The sequence below is a fragment of the Aquila chrysaetos genome, chromosome Z (assembly GCF_900496995.4).
Source record: "Aquila chrysaetos chrysaetos chromosome Z, bAquChr1.4, whole genome shotgun sequence".
Lineage (NCBI taxonomy): Eukaryota > Metazoa > Chordata > Aves > Accipitriformes > Accipitridae > Aquila > Aquila chrysaetos.
This window is the reverse complement of record NC_044030.1, coordinates 58,536,016-58,560,304: the sequence shown is the minus strand read 5'-3', so window position 1 is coordinate 58,560,304 and position 24,289 is coordinate 58,536,016. Positions and strand designations below refer to the sequence as shown.

General features: G+C 40.2%; 1 protein-coding gene across 5 annotated transcripts in view; it reads left to right on the top strand.

Annotated features, from left to right (window-relative positions):
- DOCK8 (dedicator of cytokinesis 8) overlaps nt 1-22,293 on the top strand; it is a 97,536-nt gene extending 75,243 nt beyond the window's left edge. For all 5 annotated transcript variants that reach the window (XM_030005138.2, XM_030005140.2, XM_041120930.1 and 2 more), the window contains 15 exons: nt 1,969-2,065; nt 3,338-3,472; nt 5,278-5,430; nt 6,517-6,675; nt 7,467-7,567; nt 8,020-8,212; nt 12,931-13,074; nt 14,004-14,135; nt 14,916-15,050; nt 15,572-15,661; nt 16,094-16,330; nt 16,968-17,111; nt 18,156-18,262; nt 19,128-19,295; nt 19,945-22,293. In XM_030005138.2, coding sequence (XP_029860998.1) covers nt 1,969-2,065; nt 3,338-3,472; nt 5,278-5,430; nt 6,517-6,675; nt 7,467-7,567; nt 8,020-8,212; nt 12,931-13,074; nt 14,004-14,135; nt 14,916-15,050; nt 15,572-15,661; nt 16,094-16,330; nt 16,968-17,111; nt 18,156-18,262; nt 19,128-19,295; nt 19,945-20,008 — 2,059 coding nt within the window. In that variant the 3' untranslated portion in view covers nt 20,009-22,293. The remainder of the gene's footprint in view (nt 1-1,968; nt 2,066-3,337; nt 3,473-5,277; nt 5,431-6,516; nt 6,676-7,466; nt 7,568-8,019; nt 8,213-12,930; nt 13,075-14,003; nt 14,136-14,915; nt 15,051-15,571; nt 15,662-16,093; nt 16,331-16,967; nt 17,112-18,155; nt 18,263-19,127; nt 19,296-19,944) is intronic.
- Nucleotides 22,294-24,289: the final 1,996 nt, after the last annotated feature.

Here is a 24,289-nt window from a genome sequence, read left to right as displayed (position 1 = left end):
GTGTCCTTTGTTCATAGATATTTGCTTGAATTTTGACTATCTAAACGGGCCACTGTGTGTCAAGTAGAGACAGTGGACTCTCACCAGTCCAGCTGCTGTGAGCTACCACTATATCCTTCAACATGTGTGAATTTGAACTGAGAACACTTGTGCTATGCAGCAACTACATTGATGTAGCCTACTAGCACTCATCTATGATTATCACATACATTTTTGAACACAAGACTGTTAATCTGGAATTTATCCAAACTTTAAAAAAAGAATCTTTCCACCTTTTGTGCTAGTTTGTAAGAGGTGCAGATCCTGTGTGGATATTTTTATTTTTCCCTGAAAGCAGGTTGCTTTCTCCCAGCCAGTTCCATTGAAATCAGAATAAAACAGTCCTCAAGTAGCAGCTCTACAATACCTCTTTGCAGTAGTTCAGTTAAACCACTTAAAATAAAAATTATGGTTACATAAGTAAAACTCTGCATGCTGCCCAGGCATTTCTGTTTTACCCAGCTTTCATCGCTGTGGTATGCAAGATCTTTGCTCTCATCCTTTTTGGATCCCTTTAGTGTATATGTCCCGTAAGTAAGGTGTTTGCAGGTAGTACATGGCACAGCAGGTTTGCACAGGTTGCCACTCAGCCTCACTCAGCCTGCTTCCTCTTGAGTCCAGCATGCTTCGGTATTGTAGTTGCAGTTATAAGCTACACGTGGTTACAAGTCAGAGAGGATCCAGTCAGCCTGGTTAATGTGCAAGGCTGAGTGGTTGCTGGAAATGGTTCAAACGGCTATGCTGTTTGCTTAATTTGGTCAGTTCTTACTCATATTTAGTGACCCCTGGCTTGATTATAGCACCAGCCTTTTGGCAGGGCCTTCTATTCTTCGTTGCTTTGAGTCGTTGTAATTAATAACCATACAACTGCCCTGACTTCCTTTCCTAGCCCTCCCCAGAATTATCTCATTGTGCCCAAAAGGATGGTTCTTTACTTTTCTGATTCTCTTTTTGGCTAAGACTCCACTGGGCAGAAAAAGTAAGTGAATGTAGCAGAAAAGCCACAAATTTTGAAGTCACTTGGAAGTGTGGTTGTAAGGGTGTTGCTCCAGCCACAGAAATGCACCTTAGGAACTTTGGCCCAAGTCAAAGCAGCTCTAATCTCAAGCTCTAGAGAGCAGCTTCTGGCCATGCAGCAGCCCTTTTCTGAGCAGTCTGGGAAAAAGAACAAAGCTTCTTCTTTGTGTTTCTGGCATAGAAGGGATCTCTGAAAATACAGTTTTGTTAGGAGCTGCACCTATGCTTAGAGCATTCAGCTGCAGAAGAGTGGTGTTCCAGACCTCGCCCATGTGTCTCACCTAAGAGGGCATCATGCATTGCCTTACCACCATGTTCTGTCTTTTATAAATGTTTCAGCCCTCTCTTAAATGGCCTGGGGCACTGCTGTATTGACCCCGCAGCAGCTGGACCTGCTGTCTTATGTTGTCAACAGTCTCAAGAATCAAGTTTTAAATTGCCTACATGAAACACTGCTGCTATGGCATTGAAGCAATTTCCCCTTTGCCCAAGCCTGCTATTTTTACTTTTTTTCTGGAAGTGTTAGATCAGATGCCTTTTATTCCATTTTGGGTTTTGGTGTCCTGCTACAGGTAATGCATTCAGAAATTATTGCATAGCTTATTGAACAACTGAACATGATATTGAGGGCAGAGTAGCCATTACACAGATTGCTATTAAGGAAGCAGAAGCATCTCTTTGAACTATACATAGGCCTAGTTTTCAGATGTCTCCTTTGGGACTTCTGTCCTACAATATCAGCCCTCCTCATTTGACTCTGTAGTTCTTAAGAAACACCTCTGAACATTATTTTCATTATTTGCTCTTATGGGATTGTTCAGAATGGTATCATTTGTATTTTGGCTTTGTTTAAACAGCAGGCCATCTGTTGGGATACTCTCTGCGTGCTTTAATTAGAACTCCTTTTTGCAGGACAAAAGCTGAGCTCGATCAAGAAGCTCTGATCAGTGGAAACCTGGCAACTGAAGCTAACCTGATCATTCTTGATATGCAGGAGAACATCATCCAGGTGGGAAATGGCAGAGTTAGCTTGGTATCAATCCCTGCTCCCTCAGAAGCCAGTGGAAGCAAGATTAATTTCTCCTTTTATTTCTTAGGCAGTGCAAAATGTTTTAATTAAAGATCTTCTGTAAACTTGTATAATCTTGAAGGGAAAAAAAGATGAAGAAGAATGAATCCAAAGATGAAATTGCTGCCTGCCTTACACTGTTGCCACAAGCCCCTTCTACTGTAGGGCATTGCACTACTGTGAATGAAAGGGAAATCTACCACCTTGTTGTCTTCAGTACATGTTGTTGAAAGCTGTTTCCACTGTCTTACTGTGATCCTGGAGTTCAGAGAGGATGAGGGAAGAAAAAACTTCATTTATGCTAGGAATGTATCTGAAGATATTAGTAATTTGGTACTGGACTGCTGGGTGGCCTTTGCTCATACTTGCATGTATGATCCTGTGAGACAAAAGGATTTAACCTTAACTTCCACAGAGTGCTCAGTGCGGGAAAGTATCTTCCACCTGCATGGAGGCCTTCTGAAAAGAGATATGCCCCCTAGAGCAATGTAATGTGCAGAACTTACTTAATTTCTAGGAATCAGATGCAGTAAAATTTCACAGGTCCTTTGACAGCAGTGGAACCATGATAGTTGACTCTGCTTAGACATAGTCTCCTGGTTTAGGAGAGATACTCCAAATTCATGGCTATGGGAATACTACTGTTAGAGCAACATTCATATTCATGGATAGTGAGGAGAAAACTTCGTTCTTGAAAACCTGTTAGTGGAAAAGCATTTAGGTACCAGACTCTTGTAGTACTGGGCATCACTTTTGCATGACATCACTCATAGCACCTAGTCTCCCCCCTATTTGGGTTGTGGGTTTGATCAGAGCATACCAGTATGCCTATTTAGCCTATATGCCCAGGAAATGAGAGCATGAGGAGGCAAGGGGAAGGATAGTGCTTGCCCACCACAGGATCACTTCCTGATCCAAGGTACATGAAAGATTGGACAGAAGGTCGGCAGAGCTTCAAGAGTCACTGCAGAATCTGACTGAGCTTGAAAATGCATTGGAGGGTCCATGGATATTGAGAAATGTTTGGGATATTTTCCCCTCTGTCTTCTTAATCACTACAAAAGTGTGTTGAAATTCCTCTGAAGCAGATGTTAACAAATGAAAAAACTGCAGTGTCTAAACTCCTGGATGTGTCTCATGGACAGGGGTTCTTATGTGCCAGTTCATTGCTGAATTACCTCATGCAGTTATTGTTGTTTCCTCCATGTGTAGGCAAGCTTTGCAGCAGAGTGCAGAGACAATCTTTTGGGAGGAGTTTTGAAGGTCCTGGTAAATTCTCTTGGCTGTGATCAGAGCACCACTTACCTGACTCATTGCTTTGCTACACTCAGAGCGCTCATTGCTAAGGTATGCTCTTGACAGACTTCTGTTTTCATGCTTCCAATCAAGTTATTTTATCAGAGCAGCATTTCTAGAGCGGAACTGTGTGCATTCACTTACCACTTTCCCTTTGGCATTTGTTAAATACGTTTTGCGTATGTAAATACAAATGCCTATCTATAGGGATGTTAAGGGACTTCCACTTGTTGTAAGATTATTACATTGACCACACAAGATGGAATAACTGAATCTGAATCATCTTGCGGTTCTAGGAGTTTACTCTTAAATATGGAAGTTTACTAAAAAAAAGGTAAAAAATTCTACCCATTATATTTCAAATACGTTCTGATTTAAAATAGGAATCTTAAAGCTACGGATTGCACAGATTCCATAAAGTCAAATTTAAATTATTATATCATCAGGACTAGTTTCCAAGCAGACAGAGAAATCAAAGCTAACCCATCAGAGATCAGGGGGCTCATTCTAGGTTTCTGCTTCTAAGAGAAGTTCCAAAATTCTAAGTAGATTCTAAGATGTTGACAGATTTAATCTTCATTCTGCCTGAAAACTAAGCCTAATCTCTCTTTCATTACTGTATTACTGATTAAAAAACAAAATTCAAAATGTATATGAGGACAGAATTTGACCCAACATTTTTATAAAATGGGTCATAATTGTTTAGGTGCTTCATGAAGACTCTCTAAAATCTGTTTAAGATTCATTGCCCTACAATGAAAAGCGGTTCCAGAAAGGAAAAATCCATTAAATGTTTGGGGTTTTTTTTTCCCCTAAACTATTCTAAAATGCAAATAACTAACAGGATACTCCTGTCCAATTAATGCCTGTCTGCTGTTAAATGCAGATTGGCTGACAAAGCCTAATTACCGGGTAGATATCTGAGTAGTTATGAAACTCATAATTACGTTTTCATTGTACTTTATCTTTGAAAGCTAACTTCCAATTACAATAATGAATATTGTGAAGCAATTGTTGTTCTCCTTGAAATAGATCTTCTAGTTAAGCTGACTCAGTTCTGTATTTTATGAAGCAATCATTCCAATTATTTCTATTACACTGTAGGTATATACATGTTATTTTACAAATAAAAATGATAGAACCCTGTGCCAGCAGACTTGTAATATAAATTAGACATAAAACAGTGAGATAATGGAGTGAAGAAAGGTTGAGAACTGGCAAATGGGCCTGCAAATGAGAAATAACATCCTGTGTTCTGCCCAAATGCCTTTATCAGGCAGTCCTATGGAAGTACATACGGTACTGGTGCATCTGTGCTGTCTACGGTGAGAGTTTCTTAGCACAGAAACCCTGGGTTTATTGTCTGCTGGGTGCATTGTGGAGATACTGTAGAGGAGGGTCTGACATGAACGCTGGGCAATGGAAGTTTTGTGGAAGGGTTGGGCATTGATGCAAAAAGCTACTATTTGCTCCTTATGCTTAAGGAAGTATTTGCATGTTTCATCAACCATGATGTATTCTGAAATTAGCAACTCTCCATGATTCTAAGAATTTTGCAATATTTGAGGTTTTCAAAAGCTCCTGGAGCCATGGGACTCTGAGAATTTTTTTTTATTCTTTCTGCCACTCATTTCAAAACACAAAGACTATTTTCAAACCCTTCTTCCTGTAGGAAGACTTGAAAATGGAACCTATTGTGTCATAGGAATTAGAAGTCCAAATAAAAAGACGTATAAAATGTACTTTCTGCAAACTTTGGTCTTTTTATGAATCCTGTGATTTTTGTGCACTAAGCTAATGATGTTTTAATGGCCAGAAACAAGAGCAATGAATGTGTTCTTCTCTATCTCCCTTAGTTTGGAGATTTCCTGTTTGAAGAGGAGGTCGAACAGTGTGCTGACCTATGTCAAAGAGTTCTCCATCACTGCAGCAGCAGCATAGATATTACACGGACTCAAGCCTGTGCCACTCTTTATCTCCTCATGAGATACAGCTTCAGCTCTACCAGTGTAAGATTTTGAGAACAGCACTAGGTTTTGTGATCGATTGAAGCTGAAACTGAAGTTGTGATAGCAAATGGAACGCATCTGCAAATAATCATATGTTATGCTGTTCCACACATTTGAGCCAGAAGAACTGCTAGAAGTGTAGAGGGAAAGTAGTTTTAATTATTGTTCATTATTTTGTTGAGGAAAATGTGACTTTTTTCTGCAACATCTGTAAATGCATCTTCAAATGGAACAGCATTAGGCCTCTGATGGCAAGGACTATACAATGCATAAGCAATACTCTTTGTTTTGTCATGTTTTGGAATTTTTTTTTCCCTCTCCTGTGTCAGAACTACTTAAACTTAGACTAGTTCTATTCTAATGCCATTAGAACCTCAGTAGAACTACTGTATGCTTGTATTAATGGGAATTCTTCGCTGGCCCCTTGGTCTCAGGACTAGGCTCTGATTGTTACCACACATATGGAGCAAAATACATGTGTTATGCATGTAGGTTCACAATGTCCTGGCACAAAAGGATATGCATTTGCATTTTGAATAGCGTCTGATCTTGCACAGCATTTTCTTTCCTAGTTGTTACTTTAAAAGCCTTGAATAGGTAAAAAGCATTGGCTCTGGAGGAGGAAAATGTGCCTCTGATACACCATGATCAGCAAGGCATAGTGCATCACCAGGTGAAGCCCTCAGAGGGCTTCTGCTTCCCAGACTTGTTTCCAGAATGTTTTCCCAGTCCTGTTTCCTCTCCTTCTTCTCTGTGGGTGGCCTGATCCACACACCCCCTGGGCTGTGCAGAGGGGGAAAGAGGTGCTTCTGACTTCCCCTTGTCTCAAGCAACCATGTGTATTCCAAGGAATATTCTCGCCCCGAAGTACAGGCATATCAGAATTAGGGAACTTTGGCTTAACCAGGTAAAACAGGACTGGCTTTGATACACCAGAGGCCACTCGTGTGAGCAGTGAGTTTAATGCACTCAGTGTGGGCAGGAAAAAGAGGGTTTGGTTTACACAGTAGACAGAGATACATGAGCTGAAATGCATGATGCAATGCAGCCATCATACTTTCATGGTTTTGTTTTTTCTTCTGAAAGAATTTTGCAAGAGTGAAGATGCAGGTGACCATGTCACTAGCCTCTCTGGTTGGAAAATCACCTGAGTTTAATGAAGAATTCCTTCGACGGTCCTTACGAACCATCCTAGCCTATGCAGAGGAAGATGCGGATATGCAGGCAACTCCATTTCCCATTCAGGTCAAATCTTTTATGACATCTGTGGCTTTTATCAGGAGCTTTCACATAGGAATGTGCTTGGAGCAAGTCCTAGATCTTGGTCTTCCAAAGCAATGAAAATAAGGATGCAGGCATTATTGCATGAGTTTATTTCTAACACAACAATAAGCAGGGAAGAAGTGGAGGACATAATTCCATAGAATAAACTCTTACGAAGTTCCACTGAAATCATATTACAGGAGAATCATCTCTTAGCTTTGTGTACAACTTTCTTCTAGACCCCAGCAGGAGCTGTACCCTGTAAGAGTTTCCCAAGATGGAATTTGATTCATTATGTTTTCAGACAAGTAGCATCATTCAAACTTCTCTCCCTTTGTCAATTCATAAGGTGGCAGCAGCAATAACGAAAAACATTTCAGACAACTGTCAGATGCTTTGCTAAAATTCTTACAGTAACTCAGCTGTGCTGAAGACTTATAAAAACATCTGCTTTGTTATCAGATCATATATTAACTATAGCTGAGTTCCACTAGCACATGCGTTTGATTTTTTTTTTTTCATTTGGAAATAGACAGATCAAAGGATTCCAGCTCATTTCGATTAATTAAAATGTGTGTATAAGGTTTGCTATGTCAGCAGTCTTCTCTGCATTGAATAGAGTTGGAAAAACATATCTTGTAGCAATTCAGCATCCTGACATTTCCTTGGGTAAGAGGGACTAAAAGACATCATCTGGTGCAGATGCTGTTATTTTTCTAGAAGGGGGAAAATAAACACCTGAGAAATGCATGTTGATCTTTGTATTACTGCAGGTAGAGGAGCTGCTGTGTAATCTGAACAGCATCCTGTCAGATACAGTGAAAATGAGGGAATTTCAGGAAGATCCAGAGATGCTCATGGATCTCATGTACAGGTGAATCCATTTAGAATTGCTACTGAGGAGATTCTGCAGTGAGGTGAGCACAAGAACTGTGCATTTTAGGGACAAGCTGTGGACAAACCCTATAGCTGTTCTGTTTGTGTAAATTCCAGCTTTAGTACAGCTGATCTGTCACAGGGGCCACAGGCTGCGGGAGTGAGCATGTTGCAGTAGAGCCTTTGGGAGGTGGGCATAGACTTGGGCAAGGGTGGGGGTCAGGGACTGATGAACACTGAAGAGTCTTGGGTTCAGCAGTTTTACTCTCCTCATAGCCCCTGTGTGTCCTGCCTACCCCTGCCTAACCATTTCTTTTGCCCTGTGCTTAGTGAATCATACAGAATAGAGATGTCTCCTTCCATTCAACCCACGTGGAGAATTATAAACGATCTTTCTGTTATTTTAGAGGAAGTGATCATTCACACCTCCTTTCTGCCCTGTGTTGTTAGAATTGCCAAAGGATACCAGACATCGCCTGACTTGAGGCTGACTTGGCTGCAGAACATGGCAGAGAAGCACACCAAGAGGAAGTGCTATACAGAAGCAGCCATGTGTCTGGTCCATGCTGCAGCACTTGTGGCAGAGTACCTCAGCATGCTTGAAGATCGAAACTATCTCCCAGTGGGCAGTGTCAGCTTTCAGGTAAGAAAAGGCTCCCAAGCTCTGACAGCATAAGGCCAGGATGGCCTGTTCTGGTGTGTGAATTCCTTCTTGTGTTAAGCAGAGTAGAAGTGCATGTATGGGGAGGAAAAGTTATGATGGCAGAGTATCCATCACTACTCTTGGTAGGTTGTTCTGATGATTCATGCTTACTGATGAAAACTGGTACTTTAGTATCTGGCTGTCTCTAGCTTCTATTTCCAGCAGTTGGATACTGTAATCTCTTATTTGCTAAGCAGAACCCCTGTATTATCACATGCTAGGGCTGTTACTTATCAACTGTGACAGATCTTTCTCATAATCTAGGTAATTGGAGCTACTTAGTTGTTTTAGACATGTTCTCCAATCCTTTGACTGTCCTCCAGTTACTAACCAACACCCTTTTGATTGATGAATGACACAATCACCATAGTCTATATGCAGTCACGTCAAAGTCAAGTAAAAATGACCATTAAGTTCTTTAAGCCTGGAAACTGTCTCTCAGTTTCTGTCTCCAAAGGCTCCACTTGTTCGTTTGATGTTGAGCTCTTTACTCCATAATACATTGATCTTTTCCAGAGAGTTTTCTTAGATTTTGTTTTTCACCCTTCTTTTCTACATCCCCTAAATGAAAGCATAACTCTTTGTTGTTAGAGTTAGACATTTTGAAATGCAGATATTCATAGGTAGTTTATCAGATTATGCAGTTTTGGTTACCCATACCTGAACTGACTTCATGTGCAAATTCAGTGATGTTACTACTTTTTTTTCAGACATTATTAAAAATAGAAATGGCTGAACCCTTAAAATATTCCCATGTGTTGATGATGCCCCCTTTATCATTATTCTCTAAGACCAGTTCATTTACAGAGTGTTTGCTGCAATGATTATGAATCATTCCAACTAATTAGTGGAAATGTGTTGGAGAATCAACTCAGATGTTTTATAAACATCTACTGTTTGGGCATTATTACCCTTATGAGATTGTAATCTCTTTAAAAGTTTCAGGTTTCTGTAGTCTGGTGTGGATTCAGTTTAATTACAATACCTTTAATTTTTTCTTTAGTAACATATTGTATCAGTATTTCCACCACTTTGTCCTGGATGCAGACTGATAAACCTACCACTATCTGCTCATCTTGTTTACTTTTAAAAAAATGTGGTCCCCAAAGCATATTTCCTCCTCTCGAACTTCTCCAGTTTCTTAAAACATACGGCAACTCGGTATTCGCTGCCTGAATACCCTTTTGCTTAGCTCTTTTGAACTGTTGAGGAGCACATTCTACGGTCCAGGTGATTTTGAAATGGTTAACAGTAGTAGTTGGTACATTCATCATCCCTTGATATAACCATACCACTTGTGGTTTTTTTCCCTTCAGAATAGTAAATAACCGTGCCACCTGGGGTTTTTTTCCCCTTCAGAATAGTAAATGTGACCATGATTGAACCACTTGGCGTTTTGCATTGAATTTAGTATGTTGGGTGTTAGTATTTGCAATTCCACCTTAGCAATCAGGTGACAGACTAGTGTTATTCTTAAATTCCTTTACTCTTAAGATAGCTGTATATACTCTTTTTACTGGCTACACTTCTGGCCAGAGATTTATACTTCTGACATTTTGCATCCCTTGTCAGCTTTGGGTACTTCCTAACTTCTAACTTCCATTCATTACTTCTATTTTCTTCTTTTCTCCCTACTTGTTACATACTATCATCATTTAGATATAGGTGAAATCTGCATTCCCTTCCCAATGTCATCCTGCTCCCAGGCTGCCTTGAATGCTTGTAATGTCACATGCTTGACCCTAATGGAATTCCTCCTTCCATTTCCCCCAGATTATGCACATTGCCATGAATGGGTATGTTTTCAGTTATTTTAGAGAACTGAAGTCTATTCTACAAGGCACTAGGCAAGCAAAAACTTAGAAGTTTAAAAGCAACAAATCAATCATTCTCATCAAAATGCTTGTGTAAATACATGTTTGCCAAAGAAACAGTTGCTTCATAGGAGAGAGGTAATAAAATGCCTTAATGACCAGAAACCCAATTACACAATTCTTTATCTGACGGCATAATTCCGAATTTAAGTTTGCTCAGTAACAATAATTAACTATAATAACACTTCGCATTTTTGCAAAGCCTTTCAAGAGAAGAGCTCGCATTCTTTACTAACAGGTTTGTGTTTTGTAGCACCTGTGAAGATCTTGTTCAGATGACCTTGTTAAAAGAGAGATACACTACTCAGACTGTCTCAGCTTTACCTGGAGTTCCAGATCTCATTCACTGACTCTTTCTGTGTCCATTTCTTCATTTAGCTCCGATATGAAATTAACTGATATTGGTGATACGCATTTAGTTGTGGAATTGAGGGTGGTGATAACATGTATAAAAAAAGATTATTCTGGATGTGCAGAAGTGTTATCTCCTTTTTACAGATGAGTAAAATGAGGCAGCAAAGGATTAAATCAGTTGACCTAGGTCTTCTGCAGTGACCCTGTTAGCATCCAGAAAACTGATTCTCAGTGGAGAAACACTTTTCCTTATACTGTGCCAGACAAAACTGCGTATACTTCCCTCTGTGAAATCAAAACTATCCCTTGGAATCAGAATGGGATCACTTTCAGTGAAATTCCCTTTGAGCTTAATTTGTGTTTAGACTAAATCCCCTTTGCAAGTGGTAAGGGAGACTTAGTATGAATTGCATATGGACTGACTTTAAAGCCACTTTGTATTACCACAGACAAGGACTTAGTGTGTATGTTGTCTACCTGCTGAGGCACAGGACTAATTAGCCTAATTCAGTTCAGCCTAATTCAACTGTGCTGTTTGGGGGTTTTAGGTTGCAGGGTACCCTAGCCATATCTAACATGGTGATAACAGCTGGGGATCACACTTAAGTTCCTTGAGTTTACACAAGTGTTTCTTTTCCTTAAAGAAAACTAGGCTTGTGAGGTCCAAATAATTGCTGATGGTATATGTGGTAACTTACTTATTGTCTTTATTATACAAGGGACATATAAAATTCTGCAATATGAAAGGTAGATCAAGACAAAAGGTGGGTAAGGCATGTCCACTTTGCAAAAGATCATGCAAGCACCAGGAGTACGTCATGAGGGCTCTCGCCTACTAGAGTGCATGGACTATAAAACATGCAAATACATGCCTGACATTAGTTATTACAGGTTTAAAGGCAAAGAAGAGATAATTGGTGTCTGTGACTTTCTTGGTTACTTTCATAAATAAATCACTCCTCTGCAGTCTTTTCCCTTTACTACAAAAAAAAAAGAAAAAGCCACCCAAGGTCATGTGCCATTTTGTGAAAACAGTCCTTAATGGCTACTGTTACAGAAAGGGAAAACCCCCTGCAGCATGGGTTGTATGAGTTGCCCTAGCTATATGCCAGGCAGGCTAAGTCTGGTTGAAGTCACTATCTTCAATGAGACTGGTAAGTAGGAAGTGGCATGGGTGTGCTAAAACATGCTGCAGTTTTCCCTCTGGCTGAAATACAGGCATATTCTTAACTCCTGCAAATGCTGTCCTGAGCTATGTCCTGACCTTGCCAGTGAGCTGATGTGATGTGCAGACTAGGTACTGTGATGGCAGCATGGCTGGAGTAAACTTCACCTATGGAGAAATAAATACATCTACAAAACCCAATGGGGAAAGTCACATGTTGCTAGTGATGTGTGGTGCCAATTCTTTATCTGAAATCTGATCAATAGTAACAGCCCTCAGTGTCTCTGCCATTTTATAAAGATGTCTTTAAGGACTTGGCTAGCTAGCCAGCTGGCATCTATCCTGCGCTCAGACAGATTGTCATTGCCAGTTTCTGCGGAAGTGAGACACTATGACACTAATTTAACTCCTTTTAATTACTAACAAATCGAAGCTTAGCATTTCTACTGCTGTTGAAACTTACATGTGATAGTTCCATACTGTAGGTACACATATTTTAATGTTCATTTACATGTATTTCTATGTATTACAAAATTTTTAATGTTGACTCTACCCGGTGTCATTTATTCAAAGGGATCCTGAAGAACTGTAGACATGTTATTTCATGGTCTAGAATCTCAAAGAGTGACTGACATTGTGTACTTTATCTAGTTTTATTTAAACACACAGTAAGATCAGTAACTTTAACAAGAAACTGAGTAAATTCCATAGGATCAAGGTGTAATACAGCAGAGGCTGAAACAAGAAGCAGAATTCGATTATTGCAGTTTTTAGAGCAATATTGTCTATGTCCTACTTCTCCTCTGCTTTCGGAAGTCAAACCAACAGCTTGAAAGTTCAGCTTCTTCAAGCAGGTGGCAGGAGGTCTGGGGTGCAGCTTGGAATTTCCCATCCCCAGGCACCAGCAGCGGGAAGGGCACATTGGTTGTGGCCCCTGCAGCCTGGGAGATTGAGCTCATTGCAGCACCATAGAAATGCAGCCAGCGGGGCAGGGACAGTTTGTGACCTACAGGAGTCTGCCTTTTAAACCTGAGGCGAGAAAGAAAGTTTAGGATTCTTGTAGTGAAAATCCTGACCTGCCATCTGCAGAGATTTATGATGTTACGTTCGCTTCTAAATGGAATTTAACTGTGTATCCCCTGGCTGCACTTCTATAATTTCATTCTTCTTCCCGTCATGTAAATATGTTGAAACTGTTTCTGCCTCGATCTTTATGATAGACTATTGATCTAGGTTTCTGATTTCTCTGCTCTGATGTATTTTAGAACATTTCGTCCAATGTGCTGGAGGAATCTGCTGTTTCAGATGATGTTTTGTCTCCAGATGAAGATGGTATATGTTCTGGGAGGTATTTCTCAGAAAGTGGCCTGGTAGGGCTGCTGGAACAAGCAGCAGAGCTCTTCAGCACGGTGAGCCAGGGCCAAAAACATGGGGACATGGAATGGGGCTATCATCTGGGCCAGATCCATAGCTTATTGTCCTGCACATGAGGAAACAAAGCCTTACTGCTAAACCAGGCTCCACAGATCTGCCCCACGGCAAAAAAACAAGAGGCAGAAACACATCTTATGTCTGACCCAGCCCTGCCTCAGCCAGGTTGGCTAAGCTAGGGTTGGCTAAGCTAGGCTTTTCAGGTAGCCTAGCTCAGCTATATATCCACCTCTACTGTGCAGGCTACAGGCAGCATCAGCAGAAAGTGATTGTCCCAAGCATAAACCAAGCCTTTTGGTTGGTGTTTTCATGGAATAGTGCATTTAAGAAAAAGGTCTTGCTTAAACTGTAGATTTTAGAAAGCATGTGAGAGTTACTCCTGTGCTTTTACACAGCATACAACCACCAGTGTTGTAATCTACACTTACCATGTAAAGAGTCATGATGTTAATACTCAAGTAGCTCATGATACTGCTGTAGTGCTAAAGAGGATATATGATTTAGCATCTCTGAAGATGTAATTTGTGTTCCTTTCGTCCAAATGCAGCTCTGATTGCCCTGAACTATACATGCTAAACAAATCAATTTCTTTCTGCTGACCTGCATTTCTAACTCTTCTAGCCCCCAGGCAGAAACCATGTGCTTTACACAGGAATTTGGGCTTGAGAGCCCAAGAGATCAGAGATCCAAATTAGATCCAGTTTGTTGTTTGCAGCTTAGAACTACGCATTTACTATTACTAGTTTTTAGAAAGCTAAAACTAGCAACATAGCAGATTAAGATGAGTCCCATAAATCCCCTCTTCAGCCAGGCCATTAATGGAGATTTAGTTTCTTTTCAGAGTGCATGAGGACTCATTTCTTTTCTTCTTTTTTTTTTGCCTTTTTTTTTTTTTTTCTCTCCCAAGGGGGGATTGTATGAAACTGTGAACGAGGTGTACAAAATTGTCATCCCCATACTGGAAGCGCATAGAGACTTCAGGAAGCTTACCTTGACACACAGCAAGCTACAGAAGGCCTTTGACAGCATTATTAATAAGGTACTTGTGAGGCAAGGCGCCGCTAGCAAGACACATTGCTGGGTTGCACTGTTTGTTTAGGACTGGCGATAATAAAACTGTTCATGTGAAATAGATCCATTTCCTTTTTCTAACGAAAGCTTCCATCTGCTTTGGCCTACCTACAAAGGGTAGTCTACAGTGAAAAGAGGCTCTGTCGTCTCTGTAGGAAAAAGCAGAGATGAATATAAAACTGGTTTAGAGTTACAGAAAAATAGCTGAACAGGTCAAACTTAGAATAAGAACGTGCATGACTCCACTTGGCCACATCTATTTAAGAAAAATAACTTTATTGTCAATTAACTAGTGTTTTCAGTTATAAAACAAGAAATACAAAAGCCTGCCTAAATTCTCAGCACTCATACTGCCCCTTTCCTTATCTTTCTTCAGAAGAATCGTATTGCTGAGTCTAGTCAGTTTCAAATTCTTATGAATTTTCATTGCAAATTTTTTATTTTGTTAATGTGTATCCAATGGAATTAAAAAATAATAAGTTATTATGTTTTGCAAAAGTCACTTCATGATTAGCCTAAATTTTAAGTTAGTTTTCAGTCAAATGTCCCCTTAAATTGTATGCTTTCCTTCATGAACATGTGCTTCTAATCCATCAGCACTGATGATGCATAGAATTGGCTCTAAAATCAGGAAAATGTAGGATTAGTGGGTTTTCTTATATGTCAATTTGGAAAAAAAGGCATCCAAATACTACAATGTTGACATAAAAAAATAATTGTAAATTTCCTCTTTCTTTTTATCAATTAGGGTCAAAAGCGAATGTTTGGAACTTACTTCCGTGTTGGTTTCTATGGATCCAAATTTGGGGACTTGGATGAACAGGAATTTGTTTATAAGGAGCCTGCAATTACCAAACTGCCTGAGATTTCTCACAGATTAGAGGTAAAGAAAAAAACATTGTGTTAATATGATCTCCAATGTTACGTTATACTTTCTAATGAGCCTACACAGTTCTAATATTATTATTGCTATATGAAAATCAGTAACAAACTGATTTGTACCATGGATTATTTCCTTGGTATATATCCTTTCCATTGTAGCCCTTTTTACAGCATAATGATGAAAGCGATCCATTCTCTTCAGGCCATGTCTCTTATGGGCAAGCCTGTAATATATCGAATGATTTGATTTGAGCATGCCAGATATTTGCTTTGGTATCTTTTCAGCTTTTTCATGGAACTGCAATGTTCCCTTCTGATCACTTTACCTTAAGTTCTGCTTTTTTGTGAGCAGCTCACACTGATCTTTGTTGAAGATGCCTTGCCCTGGCCAGCTGTGGTTCATGAAGCAGTATACTGACTGTACAGAGCCCAGAAATTGTCATGGTTACTTCTTTCTCCTAGAAGCATACAGATCATTAGCAGTGTAACAAACACTCTGGGATAATTCTGTTTCCTTTCCAGGGATTTTATGGCCAGTGTTTTGGGGAGGATGCTGTGGAAGTGATTAAGGACTCTGCTCCTGTCGACAAAAGAAAGCTGGATCCCAATAAGGTAGGGAAACACTACTGAGAGTGTTGAGTGCTTTGTCACAGAAAATGAAGGAAGAGGAAACAGAAAAGGAACTTTCATGCTCGAACATTAAGGCACCCAAAAAAACCCCAACTTGGCTGTATCTCTGTGCCCAGGGGTGTCCTTAAAGCCTCTGTGAAAGGCTCAGTTTGGTAGCTTGTCACAGAGAGTGGAAATTAGAAGTTCTGACCTCTGGTCCCTGCTTTGGTTCTGATCCGCAGGGTTAAGCTGTGCCTTCCCCAGAGGCAAGTTTTGTCAGCTCTGAAGAAGAGAAGGAGCCCTGAAGGATCTGCAGCTTTGTGCTCTTCCAGACCATGCTTAGCCAATGTGAACTATGGGATATTTCACATATGCCATTCCTTTTACACTTCTTGGATTGTAAAGTACTGTAATGGTTCTTCCCTCTTTTCTCAGGCATACATACAAATTACTTTTGTGGAGCCATATTTTGATGAGTATGAGATGAAAGACAGGGTAACCTATTTTGAGAAGAACTTCAACCTCTGTCGGTTCATGTACACTACACCTTTCACCATGGATGGGCGCCCCAGAGGAGAGCTTAGCGAGCAATACAAGAGGAACACCATCCTAACCACAATGCATGCTTTCCCCTACATCAAAACTAGAATCAATGTCATCCAAAAAGAAGAGGTAATTGGGTTTTGAGGACAGATGTAATTTCTCAGGGGCTGAAGAAGTCTCTGGGTGGAAAGATTTTCAAATTCTATGATTGGTAGAAGAAAAGAAGGCTGAATTTCTCAGACATGTTATTCTCATAAATAGGAGTGGCATAGAATGGGTAGACAAATGCAGGATGGGTATTTACTATGGACAAGAGAAGCTAGCGAGGGTATATTCTTCTTTTGACCTCCCAGTTGTAATGCTGTGTAGGAGGATGTGTGGAGCTCTATTTATGGCTGTACTTCTACCTGATAAAGTACAGTCAAAGAACTAAATTTGGCTCAGAGCTGGTTTGGAGACAGGGAAGCTTTATAAAGGTAGAAAGTGCAAAACCATTTCAGACATGAAGTCAGTAATTCAGAATAATAATAAATTTATGCAATCAGGGAGTCAGATCCACATGCTATTCTTGCAAATGGTAAGATGTCAGAGAGCTTTGGATCAGATGCAGTGTCTACCAAGGTGACATTTAGATTGAACAGTCTTCCTTGGTTTCACAACTACTGCTTTTGGCATGGGAAAATGACAATGGTATTGCCAGGTTTAGAACAGGTCAAGTGCATGCATGATTCGTGTAATGAATCATCTTTTCTTCCATCTCCATTAGTTTATTTTAACCCCAATTGAAGTTGCTATTGAAGATATGCGGAAAAAAACACAGGAACTAACTGCAGCCACCAACCAAGAACCACCAGATGCCAAAATGCTCCAGATGGTTTTGCAGGGCTCAGTTGGAGCCACTGTAAATCAGGTAAGGGAACCAAATAAGCCAGGTGAAGAATTGCTGCATACTTTTCTCAATGTGCTTTCTTTTTCATTCTGAGCTCTTGCAGTGGAAGAAGTACATCTAGTCAGACACATTTAGTCACAATGTGCATTTAAACTTCATCCCTTGATATTTAGTCATTGTATACTGTTCATTAGGTATGCTTTTGATGAAAGTGTTTTTGGAAGAGCTGTCTTGGTTGTAGGTGCAGAAACTCACAGAAGCCTTGTGGATGCATCCAAGGATTTTCCATTTCTAGCACACTAGTCATCTCAGCCATTTTGTTCAGTCAAGGTGTATCCTTGGGGAATGGCTATAATAATAACAATTCTGCTGTGGCACCACCGCAAACTCACAGTTTCACAGAAAATACATGAAGTCAAGACCTGAGTGCCCCAAAAGAAAGTTGAGATGCAATAATTATAAGTATGTCTGCTAATAAAAAAAGGCAAATAAAAAAAAATAAAATGAAAGAATAAAGACACAACTGAGAGAAAACTTGATATTATCCACAGTTTCACAGAGCTTTGTTTCTTTGCTGAAAGCCTGAATACTTTCACTTTCTCCAGATTCTTCATCAACCAAAGCTTCTAGTCTGAAGTAACACATTGTTGTAAGCTTTGGAAAGAGTGGTCCTTTTCTGCGCTGGGCTTATTTAACTCCCTTGGGGTCTTGTAATGCCACAGATAGGAGCTGTGTTTATCTCATGTAACGAGGTTTGGCAGCAGAGCTATCCCACCTCTTCTCTGCTGAGTAGAATTTGTCAGTTCCCGTTTTTTGTGGGGCTGGAGGTGAAATAAATACAGGAGAGGATAAAATATGATGGGCAAAAACTCTGCTTGCCAAAGGAAAAATCGGGGGGGGGGGGGGGGGGAGAGGAGCAAAAAACCATACTGTTATGGTGACTACACATAGTTTTGTTTTGTTTCATAATTCCGTTCATGAAATAATAAACAGCTTAACCAAACGTGTGGTCTGTTTTCAGTCTAAGCAGGTGTTTTTGACATTTTCCTGTGTTATTTCTGTAAGGGACCGCTAGAGGTAGCGCAAGTGTTCCTGGCTGAAATTCCAGCAGATCCCAAACTTTATCGACATCACAACAAGCTGAGGTTGTGCTTCAAAGAGTTTATAATGAGGTCAGTAAAACAAAATTGAAGTGCTGAATTGCATCAATAAAGCCAATAATCACAATAATGCAACAATAATATGACTGTGTGATTAATTATGCAAGTTAGCATCATGAATCCTGGCATCTCACGCTTTAGATTCTTGGTCCAGACTTGTTATCTCTGCTTCATTGTCAGTGCTTTGGTAGGCTTTGCATCCCAAATGGGAGCAAATTTTAACACTTCAAACTAATTATGTAGAAATTAAGATCCTCCATTTGTTTTATCCTCTGATATTTTAGAGAAATCAAGCATTTCAGACTATTGCCTTGATTTTATTTTTAATAAAATGACATTTTTATGTAGGAAGCTGTTCATAAGAAAACATTTGACCCTATCTGTCAAGCAGACACATTGGTAGTGGTAGACACATATGGCCTTTGCTTTAGATATGCTTGTAAATCTTAACAAGCATACCCACATAGCAAGATATTCATCTCCTTAGTCCAAAGAAAGTGTAATTGCTGAAGGCTAAGTTTGAGTTAAATAAAAATGAGCCTTATGCAGAAGATACAGCCTCTACTCTCTGCTCTTGCCACTTGCATCTGTTTACACTAAGTAGGCAGGTAGCTCAGTATTCTGCAGTCATTAAATTTGTTATTAGCACCCTCATGCATTTCTAATGTCTTAAAAATACCGCCTCAATTTGTGTACTTGGGAAAGACAGAGGTTTCTTATTAGTTCATTATCATTTTGGACTTGACAAGTTATCAGAGGAATGCCTAGCCCAGAGGAGCTGGATCCTTGGCCATTCATATTACCTAACACAAAGTTAATGATTTTAACAGAAGTAGGCGACACATCATACCTTTTTTTTTTCTTTCCTTTTGCCTAGGTGTGGTGAAGCAGTGGAGAAGAACAAGCGCCTTATTACTGCTGACCAGCGGGAGTATCAGCTAGAGCTCAGAAAGAACTACGGGAAGCTGAAAGAGAACCTTAGGCCCATGATTGAGAGGAAGATCCCAGAGCTGTACAAACCTGTAGTGAAAGTCCATAGCACAAGGTACAGTTAGGGCAGGGTAATCTGTTGTAGCTATACAAAAAGATGCCATTTTTTCAGGGAGCAAAGGCAGTTTTACTGGCAGCTAAAAACAGGCCATGATATAGACTGCCAACTTCAGACTTCTTGGTTAATGAAGTCTGCTGACTTCCACTGGAGCTGAATGTAGTACTAACTGTGTTTCTCAAGCTGCTTATATTCCTGGGGTAGAGGATTTATGTCATTTTAATGCATTGTTAGAGAAGTCTTCCCCCTCGCCCTAATGAAAAGATATTGGAAACATCTTGCCATTTCTTCACCATTTGAAGCCAGGAAGGAGATAGAACAGGTATGTGTTTTGAACACATGGCACCGTGTGGTGTTAGCCAGCATGAAGTAAGAGTGATCCTTTCACTCGCAGATAACATAATCAGGTTTAGTTCCATGACTGAGACAGAAGTCTCACTTATGTTCTTTACTTATGAATATACACTTCTTCACAAAGCCACTGTGTCCAGTGTGGGGTGGGAGTGGAAGAAGTAATATACCTCTGACCTGCCAACACATAACATGCTTCAGGTGATGATTTGTCAGCTGCTCCTTTTCACAAGGCAGATATTTCTCGGATCCTTTTTCATTTGCCCACTTTATTTATGGATCCATTTCATTGCAGGGAATCTTTTCGTAACCACAGTTTTAGGAAGTATGATGCCCAGACTTCTTCACAAAGCACCTAAGGACTAGCTACTTTGGCCAAGGAAGAGCTTCATGCTGCACGCCAGAAGTGATGGGGTATTCAACATCTATGAAACCAGAAACGTCTCACAAGACAGCATGTGCACTTTCTGGACAGCTTGCAGAAAAGCATTTACACCAGATCACTGAATGAACACTGGGGGATGACTGTTCATCAACCACATCTCATGAAGGCTTGGGAAGGAAGGGGATGCTTTTTAGATACTTTTTGTATATTGTAAAATAATCACATAATGTGGAGGGGTGGACCATTAGAGTGGTCAGTGGCATGAGGTCAGTCACCACTAGCTAACAGACACAGAACTGCATGATTTGGTTGAGGTGTTACGCGAATCCAAATAACGTGTCTATGGGACGCTGACAAATTATGTCTATTTACGGTCCTTTTCCAAGACAGTATTTATCCGTATGCTTTTGGCAATGGAGCACATTCTGCAAGTTAATCACATGCTTAAATGCTGTCTTAATGAGGAGGGACATGGTCCCTTGCTCAGTGTTTGCTGAGCTGGAGCTGTAGGAAAGAATAATTTCCTCAACTGGTTTCTGTCACCAGTTTCTATAATTGTCCTTCACTGCGGGGAGAGTTCTGCACAAGTTTTCTCAACCAAAGCTTGGGAAGCAAGAAGTAGCAATAAATAACTCTTATAGATCTTTTACATTTTTTTTCTAAGTATGGGGACTACTACTTGACATGCTGTTGGATTTCTTAATAATTAGTGTCTTGTTTAGCAGAGCTAACAAGTAATAGTTTAAAAAGAAGACGCTAAGCTATGAGTGATTCTTTTACTATACAATGCTCTTATGTAGATAACTTTATCTAAAATTAACTACAGAAGCGCACAGTGAGGATTTCCTACAAGGCACTTCACTCAGGCTTTACTGCAGCTTAAGAGAAATTAGCACATAATTTATAATACCTAATGCTTAGTATTTTCTGTACCCTGAGCAAACATTTTACTAAATAATCTTTACAGCACTTCTCTGAAGTAAGGAAATATTACAATTTTGCAGATGAGGATGCTGAGAGAGAGAGAGAGATCAGGACTTTGGAACTCATTTAGTGAGGCAATGGCAGAGCCATAATTTGTGTTGTGACCATGCTTACCATGTAATGTTTGTATTTTGAAACAAAGATCTATGAAAGCGTCCCTCAATATTACTTCCTTCCCTCTACCTTTTCAGGGTTTCGGAAATTATGGTTTAATGCTGATTAAAGTAACCAACCCCATTTGCCCAAACACATAATTAAATGTTAAAATTAAATGAAACAGTAGAATTAAGTTTTTCCTTTGTACTTCATTTTAGAAAATTACAGTGAACTTTCTCAGAGCTGATGCCATGTGTTTCTAAATGCAAAGCCTCTTTGCTCCAAAAGTATAAGGGAGATTGAGGCTGCTGCTTATAGTGGAAACATTTTGACTTTTTATGGTCAGCTGTAGCCTTGCTGTTTGGTAAGAGGAATTTTCCCAGCACTTCGTTGACATCTGAGCAAGTCAGATTTTGAATGTGCTATGTAGAAGATTCACAGGCATCATCAAACAAGATGAGATGTGGAAAGAGGTGAAATAAACCCTGTACTTACACAGCACTTGGAGTGTAAGAAAGCATTTCCCTCCTCATGCATAGTATTGTTAAATGCAATCATCAGGAATAAGTACTCCATGATTTTGAAGTGAGTGCATCCAAAGTACATAAACGAATGGTATCAAGAGCTCAAAGCAAAAGATGCCTCCGTGGAGTAGCTTCTCTGTATACAAGTTGCTTTGAAACAGTTCTAAGTTGAAAAGATAATTAATTTCCCAAAGCTTGGAAGCTATGAGATCTCTGCCTATCAGAAACTAGACCCTTATCTATTGTCTTTAACAGCCTGTTCAGGAGGAAGGTCAGAATACTGTCATCTATCAATCCCATAATCCAAACTCATTGTTTACAAGATGCTTATCGTTTACAGCCTAAATAACAGAAACCTCAGGGAAATGAAAAACCCCTACAGGTGTACAATATACTAGGTAAAAGTAAGGTAGTGTTTTGTGGTCCTTGAACTGAAACAATACTCAGGATAATATGAATACTGAAGGACTCGTCACTCACATTTTACAAGCTGAGCACCCCTCAACCAGCTGGCCAGTCTTGCCCTCAGTTTGTAGCTCATGTTGTCCCTTCTACAAATAAAACATGGTTTGTACATTTCTTTCAAGAGTTGAATTGTGTGAAATGTAAATTTTTTACCTTATCTTATTCATTTTGCAATAAAGAGACTGTTTCAGAGGATGTTCAGAAGTGCCTTTACATTGCACCTTATACCTCTATAGAATCCAGCTGGAAGGAAAATTTCAGTAGGAGCAACCTTTCCTTGTAGAAGCATCATTCAGCAGAAAATTAAAAGATTTGGGCAGGGGAGGTGTTGGTCTGTCTCAGGGTAAATTGTGTCTGTTGCAGGGGTAACAGGCAACAACTTGCTTCTTAACTTCCTTTTTCATTCAGTGTCTGTGAAAAATGACAGTGGGAAGCTTGGTGACGGTAGTGCCCTTCTTTCCTCCTGCAGTGTGTAGGTGTAGAGCAGAAACACGGAATGACACACCATCTGGGTGATTCAAGACTAAGGAGAGCTCTGTGTGTCCACACTAGTTAGGTCCAGGGCTAAGCTACTGAGGCTGTCAGGGGGGAACCAGCAAGTGAGGCATAGCACTGCACCCATCCTGGTCCAGAGATTCCCATGTGTGTCTTGGCTGGGAGTTCTGCACAGCTCACTTACTCCTTGCCTTTACCATGAGCTAGCACCAGCTTTAAAGAGCGTGGTGCTGGTTTTGGGGCTGGAATCCATCAGCCCACCAGCCCAGCTGTGCCCCGTCCCTCTGCACCACGCAGCGGCAGGCTGTGACCAGCAGCATCAAGTCTGTACACAGCCCCCATCGCCCAGCAGAGCACAGCTGATCCACATCAGCTGCAAGCACACACTTGCGCATCTGACAGCGTGCAGACAACACGCATATATAAGGAGACCATGCCGGCTGTGAGAAGACTAACAGAAGTATAAATTAACCTGTCAGCATGTTTTGAACACATTTGAACAGTCAAGGTGGGTGCTTAAGGACAGCACTACTGTCCTTAAGTATGTATCCTACATGACCAGCCCTAACACTAGATTTCCTGGTTTGCAGAACAGCAGCTGTAAAGGGAGCACACCTTTCATACTGCATGAAAAAATCACACGTTCAAGGCTTCAGCAGGTGATGGACTGAACAGGCACGACTGTGAGTAGCTGTAGCCACACTTGCGCTGGGTAAAGAGAACTGCAGTGTTGTCACTTACAACTGGCATGTCTGGGTTACACAACCTCTTTCTGGAAGCTGAACGCTTCCTCTCATTAGGTTTCCCACCAATTTGAAGAAGTGGAAAAACACAGGCGAACATTTTAATTCCTTTTTTTTTTGTTTTTTCCTTTTTGTCTGTTTGAAGTATCATCATCTCAAGTGTTTCAGAAAGGGGAATTAAAGCTTAGCAGACAGCCTGACAGAGAGCCAGCTAGGACTCTTTAAGGCGTGACAATCTCTCAAAGCAATGCTTGTTATGAAAATGAAGCACATGATAACAGTGTTTTACTGTGTTACGCTGCACTACAGGGCTGCTGCCTTCTGGTAGACAGGAACATGTACAAGGAATGTTCATAGGGTGTTGCCACTAGTGCTGAATTTGGAAATGGGGTAATTTGGGAGTGGGGTAATTTGGGGAGTAGCTCAGCTGACTACGTTTTGACCATCTTTTAAACCGGTTAAACAGAGTGATTAAAAAACAATCAACAGGTCCTGATAAATCATATCAGATTGGGTAATGCTCCAGTCTAATCAGTGCACTGAAAGGAGAAAGGGCCCCTGTGGAAAAAGTCCTTTTTGATTACATTAATAAAGTCAATGCACGTTCATAGTAGAGCTCAGTTAGTGTTTGGGAAGGTAACAGTAAAATCTGGCATTGATTGAGTGCTTGACATTGAATACGTTTTCTGTGACTCCTTATGTTCTCAGTGAGGGATTGGTTTAAATGAAGTATTTTTATTCAAAAATTGTTTTCCAAGTGTTAAAGAATTAAAAAAACTAATCTGGATGAAGTTTTTTGCAAACAATGTAGTCACCAATATTGCTCAGTAAAAAATCCTGAAAACATCAAACTAAATGTTGATCAAAACAAACTAAAACCAAAAAGACCTTCAACGGTAGTTTTCTAGGATTAGTCTAGAAGGCCTTGAAAGTTGTAACATTTTGTTC